At 34.9% G+C, this 14,680-nt stretch overlaps 1 protein-coding gene across 1 annotated transcript in view; it reads right to left on the reverse strand.

Annotated features, from left to right (window-relative positions):
- Nucleotides 1-2,699: 2,699 nt before the first annotated feature.
- The window catches only part of TMC1 (transmembrane channel like 1), a 64,795-nt gene continuing 52,814 nt past the window's right edge, over nucleotides 2,700-14,680 (reverse strand). Inside the window, exons 13-20 of the mRNA XM_062513436.1 lie at nucleotides 14,474-14,626; nucleotides 13,131-13,259; nucleotides 10,033-10,100; nucleotides 8,264-8,503; nucleotides 5,691-5,816; nucleotides 4,051-4,129; nucleotides 3,820-3,955; nucleotides 2,700-2,968 (exon numbers count right to left, since the gene is read on the reverse strand). Of these exons, the coding sequence (XP_062369420.1) occupies nucleotides 2,700-2,968; nucleotides 3,820-3,955; nucleotides 4,051-4,129; nucleotides 5,691-5,816; nucleotides 8,264-8,503; nucleotides 10,033-10,100; nucleotides 13,131-13,259; nucleotides 14,474-14,626 (1,200 nt within the window). The remainder of the gene's footprint in view (nucleotides 2,969-3,819; nucleotides 3,956-4,050; nucleotides 4,130-5,690; nucleotides 5,817-8,263; nucleotides 8,504-10,032; nucleotides 10,101-13,130; nucleotides 13,260-14,473; nucleotides 14,627-14,680) is intronic.

Raw genomic sequence — 14,680 nt, forward strand, 5'->3', positions numbered from 1 at the left:
ACACATACCACACCAAGTCATGAGAGCAGCATCTGTTGCTACACCACGGATACCCAAAACTTGGAATGTATGAAGGTAGTATCCCCAGAAGAACAGATCTTGGATCCCAACCACTGAGAAGCCCAGGCTGAGGAAGAGCTGGTGGGATGCCCCTGGATCCATGGGGGGTGGCTATCTTCAGCTTGATCTCTCTTTCTCTCTCTCTCCCCATCTCCACCCCCACCACTTCTCTTCTATTAATTTTTATGTCTCTACCTCACATTTAGTGTTAAATAAAATCCATATTCTTAGCTTATTCTGTGATTCTGTGACCCTGTGATATTATTTATTTTAACACATGGCCTCATTTGGACTTTAATTCAAGCAGACACATCTCTCACTAATCAGATCATAACAACCAGCTTACCAGGCTTAGCAGCTTTTGGGGAAAATGTCCTCAGTGTTTTAAATATGGTTCCTTTAAACAACTGAGTGCAACTTGTGGACTTTCTAAAATTATCTTTTATCCAAAATATCTGCACCCATGGCTTCATCTGCAGAGCACTTATTAGGTGATTTAATAAAAAAGTTTTAAAATATCACATTTACTTTCATCTAGCAAGAAATTAATACCACATTAATTACATTGAAATTTTGCTACATTTTTTCATTCTGTAAGGATCAAATTGTTACTTTATAAAAGTTATGGTTTAGATTGATATCTTCTTTCCTGAGGTTATTGGTGTTTTGCTCAACAACTGGCCTTCATACTTTGAGAATTTCTGAAATTATTTTAGAAGATTTTGCTTCCTATAATTATTATTACATATCACTTTTTATCTTTCTTCTACTAATTTTTCCCGGTCTTAAAAAATTATGTGTATTGATTTACTTTTAAAAATCCAAGACTCATTCCCTAAACGTAATGCAACCTAATTGTCCCAATCTTCTGTTAGCCACATCTCTCTCTTTAAGACAGCTCATTGCATGAGAATTGTTTTTAGCTTCTGGATCAATCACTTGAGATAACTATGTGTACCATTTTGTAGTCCAAAAGTTCAATATTTTAAAATTATCATTTTGATGGGTAAAATTCTTACTGATTGAAAACTATTGGCTCTAAGAATTGTGGAAATTCAATACTTCCAATTTAACTGTTACAATATAACTGATACAATGTTTTGAGACAACTGGTTATTGCTGTTATTGACAGCAAATTACAAAATGGATGGTTTTTCTTACGTATTTCCAAGAAAGAGATGAAAGAGATGTTCTTGATCTATTTTTTTTTTTATTAAATTCTTCACAATGGATTAAGAATGTGAAATATTAAAAGCCCTCCACTGGCAAGGACACAGACAAAGGAATCAAATGGTAAGTGGTGAACATTATTTACTGAACATATCATTAGTTATGTATTATACCAATGTACACATGTAAGAATGGATAAAAGTGGAAAATCAACCAGAAGTATTGAAAATTTTCTCTCCTTTTGCAATTTCCAAACTAAATCACCAATGATTCTGAAAATTTACAAAAGTGTGATATTATGAGCAGAGACTATTATGTAAAAGTGCACAAAACATTTCAACAAAAAGTCAGTGACCCAAACAAGCCTCAAAATGTGTAATATTATTTTCATTATTATTTTACTAACACTCCAACAGATGTGATTCATAACTTTCTATGACTATGCACTGCAACTCCAATGCTATATCTCAAAAGAAAGTAAAATGTTTTGATGTCATATACTAGCTCCTTTCTTTAAATTTTCATGCTAAGCAGAATAAAATGGTCAGACCTTTGAAGTGTAGATCACTACGTTCAGCTGTTCCCCAGACACACAGGGAGATTATTCCTACCTGGAATTATTATTAAGGCCAAATATCTTTCATCTTTTCATACTAATCTAAAACCTTCTAATAATGTATTAGAAGTTCTAATAACTCTTATGCAATGTTAAGTGCCTCTATACCACTAGGGCATTTAGGAGAAATGCATCAATAACTGTCTTACTTCCATTCCCCAAATATGTTTTCCTGCACAGGAGACAATTCCTTTACTACTCTGATTTTTGAAATTTATTTCTAGTTTTTAAGAATGTGATAAAACTATTACTACCTGAAAGTGGTAGTGTAGTAGTAGTCCAATTTTCTTCATAGTTACAGGGAAGTTAATGTTTTTCTTTTTCCTTTTTAACTACAGAGACTTTAGATGGAGTCCTACAGTTTTCCCTAGTTTTGGTCCTAATTTCCCCATGTACAATCTGAAATCTTTGGCTAAGTATATTTGACCTGCAGAGGACAAGACATAAACAGGGTTAATTCTCATAAACATTATACACAGCTGTGCTTTCAGTAAAATGTTCTTCTAAGTAAAAGGAAAATACATTAGGGACAAAATTTCAAGCTTTTAAGAAAAGTCAACTGAATACAAATTGTTTTCTACTCTTCTAACAAGTATCCCCAATAAAAATCTGTAATTTTAGCAATTTATTGGTACAGACAACATATTTTCACAATGCCTTCAAATGCAAGAAGACATATGACATATTTTCTTCTGAAGCTCCCACCCTGCAATAAACAGAAGGACATGCATTACTTCTATGCACATGAAGATTCACACCAAACATATTGAGGTTCTTCTCTTACAGGAGTGTGTTTGGGTTTAGGACCATGCTTCTGTCCTTCAGTGTCATATTACACTGCACTTAAGGCAGCTTATCTGTACATGGGAGGGCCCCTTGGCATTCCTGGCTGCATCCCTGGGAGGTATGGATTTCCAGGTGGATAGCCTGGTACCCCGGGCCTCCTGGGCCCCGGTGGCCTTGTCACAGCTATGGATGGTGGAGGAAGGTTTCCTCCTCGGCTCTGTGGAGGACAGTGGCCATTCAGGACAGGGCCAGGATGCTGGACTGTCTGAGAGGAGTTGGCTTCTTGTGGCTGGCCTGTCTTCTTTGATCCGTCACCATCTTGTCCTTTCTTGCTGTCTGGAATGTGTTTGGAGGACAGAATTAGCAAATGGTCATGCAAGTCTGAAGCTCCCGGGCAGGGAAATCCAGCAGCTGCCTGACTATTCTAGAGTGCAGTAGAAAGTCTGGGACTCCCCTGCCCAAACTGGGGTAAGGCACTTTCATGACCTCTGAGATGTGTTTTCCACCCACTGTTTTCTGCAAGACTCCCATGGAGGCAATTTCTCAAGGAGCACTTTGATATCATCTATCAGTGGTGACGAAGGCAGTAATTACACATGGCTCTTCCAAGGTCAGTCATCTCTCATCTGGGTTTCCCTCCTAGGCTTGAGGCAGTTTAGTGGCTGTAAAGCATGCATGCATGATGAGGGAAAGGAAACAGCCATCAAAATCCCTCGGGACAGACTGACACCCACCTGCCCCAGCCAGGCCCTCTTGTAAGAGTTGCTTCCTGCGTTCTCACTACACCTTCTCCATGTTAACCTGGCAGAGATGACAAGTACTTTCCTACGTAGTTCTGGGTCAACAGAATGCAGCAGAAGGGTAGTGGATTTAGACTGTAACTGCTGTGTGATAGATAAGGATCACTAACACTTAGACCAAGCTTTAATAGCTTTCTTCTAGCATGATTATGACTTTCAGTTCATTATAGTTAAGCATTTACTTTACATGCCTGGTGCTGCCAGGCATGGAGTAGTGTTTCAATATTTCCTAAACAAGCCAGAGAAAGAGATTAGGCTAATACCTGTAATTCAGTATTGTGAAGGGTTTCAGGAGATTATAGCAGAGGAAGCAATCAAGGCAGTGAGGAAGACTAGGATCACACATACATGAGTTCCTCATCATGAGACCTTCAAAGCAATTCTTACCTTTGTTTGGAGTGGATTCATCTTGCTTGTCTCCTTTAGGCTTTGCTGGTGGTGGTTCTGTCTCAAATGGATTTTCCTCTTGCTCATTTGATTTTTGTGCCTTTTGTTTATTTCTTCTTTTATTTTCTTCTGCTTGCTAATGATAGGGAGAGACAAGACATCTTTCAGTGACCCAAACAGTTTCTCTAATATTTAGCAAAATGCAAAAAATCAGTAGTTCTGTATTCTTACACTTTGTAACTTCTTTTTAAGTTCCAAGTTAGCTTCCTTGTAAGATTTGGATGTTGCGTTGAGATAATAAATGCTCAGGCTAAATTTAAAAAATAATAATTTCTTGTTAGACAATTATTTAAATGGAAATACTCAGAAAATTCCTTTAGTAACCATTACAGCTGCAATAACACAAGGCCTGTATGTTTTTCTCATTTATTGTACTTAACCAGTATTAATATTTTGACAATGAACCATGTGCTTCCTTACATTGTTAAAAAGGCACTTTTATTTTGGGGTGTGAGGGGGGAAATGAAAGAAATTATTCTATCTATTAATATTCTACATTCAATCTTATACTATATAAGAAAGAGGTTTCATTAAATAGTGTTACACTGTGAAGTGACTTCTATAAAATAAATTACAAAAGTTAACTTGCATGACATACCTTAAAAATGAGTAAATCATATTTATGAAAAGTTCAGAACAAATATAGTAAGCAATCTGAAATACTGTCAAGAAAAGAACCAAAATAATAGTCCTTTTTAAAAAAATATTATTTCCTTCTGCTATTAAGAAAAAAACATAAGAACATTTTAATTTTTTAGTGTATGCAGTTACTATTGTGACAACTCCATGAAATTAGTTGTTTTCACTATCCTGATTTAATAAGAAAAGATCAACTATGGAGTCTTTAATTGACATAAGCAGTAAATAATTAATCAGCATATGCTCTTTCCTTTGCTTTGCGTGTTTTTTCTTTGTATTTTCACTCTTCCTTTTTTTCCTTCTATTTATTTTCAGTGTCCTTACCCTTTATAACTAAGGTTTAAAATAGAATATGCCATTAAGTGAACCTTGGCAAAATTTCATCTCAATATTTCATATTACTCATATGAAATCCTTTTGTAATTTCTATTGTGTTCTGTAATCTTCTCTACATTTACTTGCAGTTCTGCAATGCAAAGATAAATCCCATCTTATCTTGGTATAGAATTAACATTTAGTTTGGCAGTATGCTAAATTACCTGACACAATAACTCTATGAAGCAGGTTAAAATGCCTTGATAAACCAGGACTCAGTACAATTTCTAAGAGCAAATATTCCAGGGTCATTTTTCTTTACCAGTTACTGAGTCAATCACAAAAGCCCCTCCTAGCCATATTTCATTGAGGCTCCAAAACCCTGTCTTACACCCCAATAATATAGAGTACAGTCTTTATCAATGAAAGGCACTGAAGGCCAGATTCACTGGAAGTTACTGAGAATAACTCTGTTCCATGATGTTCGTGTTCCTATTAAACTTGCTAAGAATTTATGATGTGCTGTTCTGCATACTGGACAAGCTGATCAGTGTCAGAGCATTACAGATTCCCTATGGGCCTTTTCCATTTTAATAGCTTTATATCTTTTGTGGCAGAAGCAACATTTTTTAAAAGTATAACTAAACCCAAAAAAAAGCTACTGAACAAAAAAGAGATATCAACCTTTCTGCAAATGCACATTATGTATGCACAAAGAAAAGAATGAATTGTTCAAGCACTCATCACTAGACAATCAGCACTGCATTTCTTAGATATTCAGGCAGTGATGATTCAAAGTGAAAGAAACTTAGCAGACCTTAGATACAGCAAGGAGTGAGTTAATGTTCTATACGTACACCATCAGCAGTATAAAAGGTAGGATAAGTCCAGGGTTAGAGGCATAACCAAATACCTTCCCAAACCAGGAAGGAAAGTCATGCTCCAGAGTTTCTGATATGACTTCAAACATTCTTGTCTTCCCACTGTTAAACAGAAAAGTTGACAATACATATCACATATAAATATTATATTATATTATTATAGTATTTTTGTATTCTAAGGGGGAAAATAAACACCAAAATTCCTATTGTATGCTAATAGGTTTTTCCAGGTTACCACCCAAATTATTCCTCAGTGAATCTGTGTATGAGTTGTGAACTCCATACCATCAACCAATGAATGAAGCTTTATTTGTGCTCTATGAAGACATGGGGGAAAATTCAAATCCTGATTTTATGTTTGACAAGCAAAAAGTGGTCTGCTTGAAAGTGTTTTTTGTTCAGCGCAATTCTTCTGTCTCTTTGGTGTGTACCAATGCAACACAATTCAGTGGCTGTGTTTCAGGTTATTTTTGTTGTTGTTGCAGCCATGTAGTTAGCTTCATATGCAATTGTTCCAGCTTAGAAAGTTATTTTCTCCAAAGATTATTTCCTTCAGAAGTGTATCAATAAATGTTCTAAAAATCCCTTTCTGTTTATTTTACCTTTTTCTGTGCCTCAGAACACAGAAGTTTGTCATTTTTAACCTGGACGAGATTGGCAAAATAGATATCTGTGTCTCAATTCTAATGAGTACTTAGTTGCAGGGATTGTCACCAAATTGCCACATAATTGTCCAGTCACTGAAGTTTCTTGACACTGCTTTTCAGTTCTGGTAAAGAATTTATTACAAATGGGTCTTTTTCTTAACTCATTCTCAACATTTACACCCTTTCAAATAATATAAACATTTTGCAGGTAGACCTATTCTTTTTCTCTACTTGCCCTACCCACTCAAAGCAGATGAGAAATTCCATCCTCTGCTCTCCTCATGCTCTCCAGCACACACAAAGCTTTTTCAATTGCAATATTGCTAATTCTGCCCTGTCTTCCCTACTCCTGGCATGTCTCTCTTGAATTACATTGGTTGCTTTAACAAATTTATTTTAAAATAAAATTATTTTAAATTATTTTAAATTTAATTTAAAATTAAAAAACAAACAAACAAACCAAAACTAAACCTCAAAAGATTCACACATTTCAAAAGGGATGGGACACTGAGTTACCAACAGGAAAATGTTTTGTTTTTTAAATGTAGCAGAATGTTCTACCAGTATTTATTCACTAAATAATACAGCTGTTCAACTATAGCATTACCTATGCTGAAGCTGAACCAACCTTCATCAGTCTCAAGTGCATTGAATGTTTCACTTTTTGATGAAGAGCAATGTATCTCTGCACATGACAGAGAAAAAGTGGGAAGCATTATCATTCTCGTTTTGAAGAGTAAACTCACCATTTAGTTCATACCCAATTCAATAACTGCTGCTACTCAGATCTGACCTCAAATATTTCCCTCAATATAGTTTTGCTAGGATTTAAAAAAAAAAATCCTAATTTGTATCTCTTGTTTTGTTATAAATTCTTCTCTAAATTAAAACAATTTTCTGTCTCATCAGAATTTTTGTCATGTCATGTGATTCTCACTTCTAGGTAGCTGTGATTATTGCAATGACAATCTCTGTCATTTTGCCTTTTGACAAATTTAATGTGGTGAGACCTGCTCCTTTACAAAGTGCACTGGGGAATCCTACAGATGTCATTTTACTCACAACAGTAATGTATTATTTAAACCTTTCATTGCAACCAGAATGTCTCTTTTACTGTTCTCCTACTCTGGTTTTGTTAATATTTTGTTCAAAAACAAAAGCTAACAACTTTTAAAATGTTTTAATTTTTTATCTTGTCTGTTGTCATATGATACAACTCATTGTACTTATATCTCCTGTTATCTGGCAGGTAAAAATGATGAAAATAATCCTAGAGTCTCCAGGTACTTTGCATAGAAGGAGAAAATTTAGCAGAGTCTAAACTACCTTGAATGTAAGATGTGTTTGCAGGACAGGCCTAGGTGTTTAGAAAAGATTAATAACTGTGGAGGCCTTGAAGACTTCAGAAACAAATTCAATTTCACAGTGGTAAATAGTACAGACACATGAAGTTCTGTGAGCTGGAGAGAGTCACAACATCCAGAGACAAACACAACACATTTACCACACCCTCATGCATTCTGATCTGCCCTTCCTACAGGGTGTACAAACATTTCCTAAAAGTCATCTTTTTCAAGCACAACAAGTCACTGGTCTACTCCTTTAAAATAATTTTTCTTCAGTGCGGCAGTAATGATAGATTTTTTACACTGAAATTGACAAAAAGAAAATGTTTTCTATTCTACACCTCAGATAAAACTTTCTAAAGAATTAGTCAGTTTTCCAGGATTCCAGCTTCAGGAATTATACACAATGAGAAATCCAACACAATTAAACACTCAGCATATCAAGTGCTAGAGCTTATTATAGAGGCATTATTTTCATTACTGTATCACTCACTGTGATATGAGGAAGCCGTTCATTACAACAATTACAAAAAAATTGAGTTAAAATGCAAAGAACCTGAAAGGACCGCAGTCAAAAGATGGTGGGATGGAGACAATGGTGTACACAGCAGGCAGTGTGGAGAGAAAGAGGATGAAAAGCAGCATGGCCATGTAGAAGTTATTGGATCTGGAAGCCTTGAAGACCCGTTCTTGGGGGACATTGCAGCACATCACTGCCCAGCACTGCAGGTACATTGATGTGTGGAGGCGGAACACGTTGATTGCTGGCAGACATGGAGCATAAAAAGATCCCATCCTAGAAGGCACGAAATAAATAAAACAACCACTGTGTTATAGGACTTCTGTCTTCCCAAGTATGCCATGCATTCCCTCTGACAATGTGTTTTGTACACTGTGCACTCAGAAATTTATATAGTCAGCTTTATGGGGTTTTGTAACTGGTCTTTGCTCTTTTTTAAAAAAGGTTGAAGGTGTACAAAGAGAATTATCTGTACAAACATTTTGTTTCAAAGTCCTCTTTCTCTGCAAATTAAATGATGACTTGGTAAAATGTTATCCACTCTTAATTTTTCCAGGTAGCATCTTGCTTCCATTGTGTAAAAAAAGGATAGCCATAAAACTAGGTATTACAAATTCCTATAGCTAGGTATAAACAAAATAATTTCATTCATAATTTATTTTTTATTTGTATTCCAGCACTTTTTTAGGAAGGATATTTTAGCTTAATTGATATTTATTTTAACTGCTGTTGCCGGGGTAATTTAGTGCTTCATGCCAACAATTTTACTGATTCTGTTAAATACAATTTTTTCTTATGTATGTTTACATGGTTATAATGATACCAAAATAGTCGGCACATTTTTTATTTTGATCACACCTTGTTTCTTGTCTCATGCTGACTGAATAGTAGTTAAATTCATTTTCATGGCCAGATTGTAAAGAATACAAGAGATAAGGAACCTTCTTCCTTAATCCTTGCCCTTGTGACCAGGTGACAAGGTGATCAAGCTATGCTGCTTTTCCCGAGTGCTTCAGACATTCTATTTAGACACAGGAAATATATTTACATTAGGGTTGGAAAGACCTTCTGAGTACAGAAAAATGACAGGCTTTATTACACTAATATATTCCCTTTCCTCTTTTCAGGTATCTTAAATGAAAAGACAAAGGGCTTTGCAGAAGTGATGGCTTTTACAACACAAAAACTTGATCAGCCAAGTCATATTAAATGCAAAAACTTAGCAAGAACTGAGAGGTCAACAGTGTTTGCAGAGAGCAGTTCCTGAGGAAGACATGACATCTTGCATGAGGATTCTACTTTCTGGTGTTTTTTACCAGTCATGCGAAGTCCAAAAATAGAATGAAAGCCTACACCTTTTCTCCTCTACATCTAAGGATTAATGCTACAGCAGTATCTTTGTTTTCACATTCATGTGACTGCACAGATAAGTATAAATACATATGTTTTAAGGCCTTTTTGCACAAGAATATGGGAAAATGGCAAAGTATGCTGAAAGGCTAAATTTCAAAGCAAAGCTCTACAGCAAGCAGTCAGTGAACAAAAGCATAACCTTAATCTATGCAAACTTTTACTGGTTAGCTTTACCAACTCAGTGCAAAATCATGATGTATATGGTCCAATAATCTGAGCCCATAACTAGTTTGGAACTCTTCCAACTGATTGCAGTATACCAGAGTTTGGTATACCACATATGCTCCCATCAAATTAAAGAAACGGGACATGATCAGGATTTCAGAAAAATCCTTCACAGCTACAGATAAATCCCACCACCCTGCAGATATAACATGCTGTGCCACACCTACCAGATCATGCCTTGGTTAAAGATCAGTCCCAGCACATTTCCACTTATATCAAACTCAGAATATGATGGCTGAAAGAAATTATATGGTGTGTTTTCATTAGGTTTGCACAAAGGTTTTAATATTAGTCAGAGCAGATGGAAACTCTCACTTTGAACAGTAGCAGAACACTGGCATCATGTTGCCAGGCCTCCTGTTGCATCTTATCAGTGAATCTTGAAATAAAGAATATAATTCAAGGCCACAAGGTAGTCTTTAATAAAGTTTGCAGCATTTTACTGGAAATCTTCCTGACATTCGTTCAGAGTCAAGTGCTAATGGAGAATTAAAAATCATTCTGGGTAAATTTTAAAGCAACAATTCAGAAAGTTTCATTGCAGAGGCTACTGGTTGTCAAAATATTGTGTCCTCCAGTACAGCACCAGCAATTAAATTTAATATGATGAATGTGATTTAACTGATGTAATACCCAATTGAACTCTAATATTATTTTTCTTTTTTTTTTTCATATTTCAGTTATTGTGCTTTTGAAGTCTTTCTTTTAACATTGATAGAGGTTGTTAATCATTTTCTTTGTTTAATATGAATATCTTATTTCTAATTTGAGTGCTTGATTCTAATTTTTCCTTTAAGATTCAGAACTTTAAGAGCTCCATGGAGTCTCATTATCTCTTTGTTTGCTGAAAAAAGCCCTGTATCAGATATTTTTATTTCCAGTCTAGACAAATAAATACCACCAAAATTGTTTATTCCTTTATTTCTGAACAAATAATTTGACCTTTTGTTCTGATTTTTCAAATCATTAATCACTTACCCATCTTTTCTTTCACCTTGATTATTAATACCGTATTTATGAACATTTCCAGTGGTAAACATTGAATACATTGAATTTAAGCAACAATTTAAAGACAACACATGTTAATTTGTGTTCATGTGCACCAGATCAAAGCTTTCTGCTAAGAAATTGGTGGCTTTAAACTTTTTTTTATACCTGAATGTCTGTTTCAAATATATTATTTATACATATATAAATATTATTTATATATTGATGCACTGTAGTTGATGTCTTGCTTGATTCACCATAATGATGGAAAAAAAGACTATCAATAATACATATCTTCCAGGTAGTAATTATATTAATAACTGATAGGGGGTAAGAGGGGCATAAGATGCAAAAATAACAATTCCCTAATGGTTGAAACAAGACAAAGTCTTCACTCAACTGAAGTCTTCAATTAAAGACACAATTTTGACTTGTACTGTGCTGTGCTATTGGAATATTTGAAGCTCCTGCTCTCTTTCTGTATAATTTTGTTCAATACATACATATATATATATATTTACATTGAATTGGTATCTTTATGTTACATGTATTTATGAATCTGCTTTCATAAGGGGAAAAATTAAATGGATTACTAATACAACACTCAAAAAGCAATTGACTAAAGAGATCTGTATAGGATAAAATATCAAAAGCAACATGGAGATATTAATAAGATCATACAGAATCAGAAAACATATGACTGTTTTTTGTAGCATGGGTACTAACATTTACAGAAAATAATTTTAAATCAAATTTTTAAACAAATAAAAAGAAGGTCTTCCCACACAACATGCAAGTCAATCTCTGGAATTCTTCACCAAAGGACATTTTGATTGTAAAAACATTTTTTTTTTGTAGCAAAAGGCTGAAAAGTAATGAATATATGTCCATGGCCACTAACCACAGAGACATATGTATAGCTACTTCCTAAGGAAGGTTTTCAGAGGAGCTATTTCCAGAAATTCAGTGATTTCTAGTTTCAAGTTCCATTTCCAGCTGTTGTTTCAGGCAGCTTATTGGACCTGAGGACCACAATGGACCAGACCATTACAGACATTCCTATGGCATTGTTGTCAAATATAAATGTCAATTATAAAATGGCTTCAGGATCCCTTACAAGCAGGTGTGTTGTTGCCAGTTTTTCTGTTCATGTTATATTCAAACTCCTCCATTTTTGATATTGCAATTTGACATCAATTCCTGTTTGACCACAACCTGACTAGGGTAGTATTTGTCTCAATCCCTACACTAGTCCTGTTTGAGGCAGAATGTAAAGCCTAGAAATAATGCTGATATTTCATGGGAGTCAGCAAGTAAGAATGAGATTGCTGTACCAGAAACAAGAGTTTTTTAACAGAAAACACAAAAATTTTCACTTCCTCTGGAAAACTGTGATTTCCCAAGATGCAGTTCTTAACAATGCAAGAAATTTTTACATGTATGAAGACAAAATGTTGCTAAAAGAAGGTGAAAGTAACAGCTACAATGACTGCCTATGCAGAGGTACCCTTTATAGTCTTAAATTTTGTAGCTGTTTTCTGTACATCTCAATAAGCACAAAAGAGGCTTCAGGAGCTTCACAAGCTTTGACAACACCATGACTACTACTTAAAAGATGATGAGCAACATCAGACCCCTGAAAACATGAGTAGCTGGCAAATTTAACCTGGATCAGGTCAGTGCGAGACTGGAAGTCTCAGCTCCCAAGTGAAGAGTTCTATACCTGCTTATGTTATGTGTCTTACTAACTTTACATCAGCTCAACTAATTCTAATGAAAAATAGAAATATAAAAAAATAAAAATAATAGAAATAGAAATAATAGAAATGGAAATAGAAATAGAAATGGAAATAGAAATGCAAATACAAATACAAATACAAATACAAATACAAATACAAATACAAATATACATCTAGAATAGTACCTTTCATATTTTTCTGCACAAGAACTATGTGCTATAAGACCCTACCCAATCAATGAGATTATATTCTATGAAATGCTAATATAGTAAATGTGTGAAAAATATGTGTTCTTACAAACAAAATAAAATTTGCTCTTAGAAAATAAAATAGATTTTAAAATTCCTAAAGTTGCCAAAGAAGAAGACAAATATTAAGACATAAGCAAAATGCAAGAAAAACTAACACCATGTAGTTCAGGGATTTTGAAGTTGCTGTATCTAACCAAAAGTTTACTCTGTATCATTGAAAGAAAAATGAGCTTAGTTACCTAAGTGTGAAGCAATGTATAGCAAAGACATTTAAAATCAGATACTTACAAATCCATACTCTAAGTCCCAGCACCAACAGTAATTGAAAAACCTAACAAAGACAGCTCTCAAAAAATCACCGATTAGAATTGTGATATATGTTGTCATCATGTCAGAGACTGTCAGGCGCACAAATTCCTGTTGGAGCAAAATTATCTTTTAAGAATACATTTCAACAATTAACAGTTAAAATCATTATTAAATACTCTACTAAATCTGTAATTGTGCTTATCCTGCTTCAACACGGAGAAAACTCATAGCCTTTCTACATTCACAGATTCTGTACTGTGCCAGAAGAACTGCCCCTCATTTTCTAGAGGTATCCTTTGCTCTAATTTGTGCTCATATTGTCAGATGAGACTTCCAGGGTATGATTGAACTGGGAAAAGCTTCCACCCAAGACTACTCTTACAACAGAAATCTGACCTTAAAAAAAAAAAAAAAAGTTAATGGCTCCTTTCTCAAGGAGTTTCAATGTCCAGTGGATATGGAGAGGAAGGAAAAAAAATCCTAATGTAAATCTTCATGCCTCTAGCCTGTTGTATCAGGCCTTACCCTGACAACCCAAAAAGCTATTACTTACCCTAGTAAGAAATTAAAGGTAAAATTATTTCAGTTATCAGCTCTTGGTGTTCTTAGCATCCTATTCAGCATCAAGGAAAAGAGACAGGCTGATTTTTCTGCCTACATGATCCCTGCTGGTGATTTATTCATTTAGGAGGACAGATTGCCAGAGTGATGGAGGAACAGCAAAATTAATTCAGTACTGAAGTTTTTGTCATAGACAAATAAACAGTAATGAAGTAGGACCAAATAGAGGAAAAGGGTATGTTAGAAAATTGTGTGGAAACCACACTCTATACTACTTGGTCAATAGGAACTGAATCAAATAAAAATTTGAGCAGATTTTCCACTAACTTCTATTGTTCTTTTGCATTATTTTGCTTGGCTAAAGACAGAGATGCCTTCCCAAAAGCATACTGCTGTGAGAGGTGTCTTACATATATGTCCCTTTTGAGCTACTCCTTTATTTTTTCAAAATTAGTAGACAAGCAAGGGAAAGATGGAATCAGGAAGAGGAAGACAAATTAAGAGGATAGAGGAAAGGAGAAAGAAAAGAGAAATGCTTTCAATTCTGTCAACTAACAGAAGAAATAATTTCCAGTAAAATGAGAGTCAAAGAAAAATTTTTTTAAAACTTTTAGTTCAAGAGAAAGTCCCACATCTGCTTCTCCTCACATTTTATCATGTAAATGACACTTATTAGCCAAAATAAAGAGGATTGAGATATCATGTCCTAAAGGGCACTGTATGACCTATTTTCAAATACAAGCTCCAAGCAGCTACATTACCTGTCCCACCATTGTTTCCCAGCATGGCCCTCTGGGGACATCAGCAGGATCCACCTGTATTGGAGGAGCAGTTGAATTCTCTGGAATAGTACCATTGTACAGACTGGCTTCCCATATTGTCATGTTATATTTGACTATCTTTTCTTCTTCCAACTATGTATAGAAATAAATTGGGGGAAAAAAATCAACATGAGCTTGTTATCAACC

This window comes from Cinclus cinclus, chromosome Z (genome assembly GCF_963662255.1).
Source record: "Cinclus cinclus chromosome Z, bCinCin1.1, whole genome shotgun sequence".
NCBI lineage: Eukaryota > Metazoa > Chordata > Aves > Passeriformes > Cinclidae > Cinclus > Cinclus cinclus.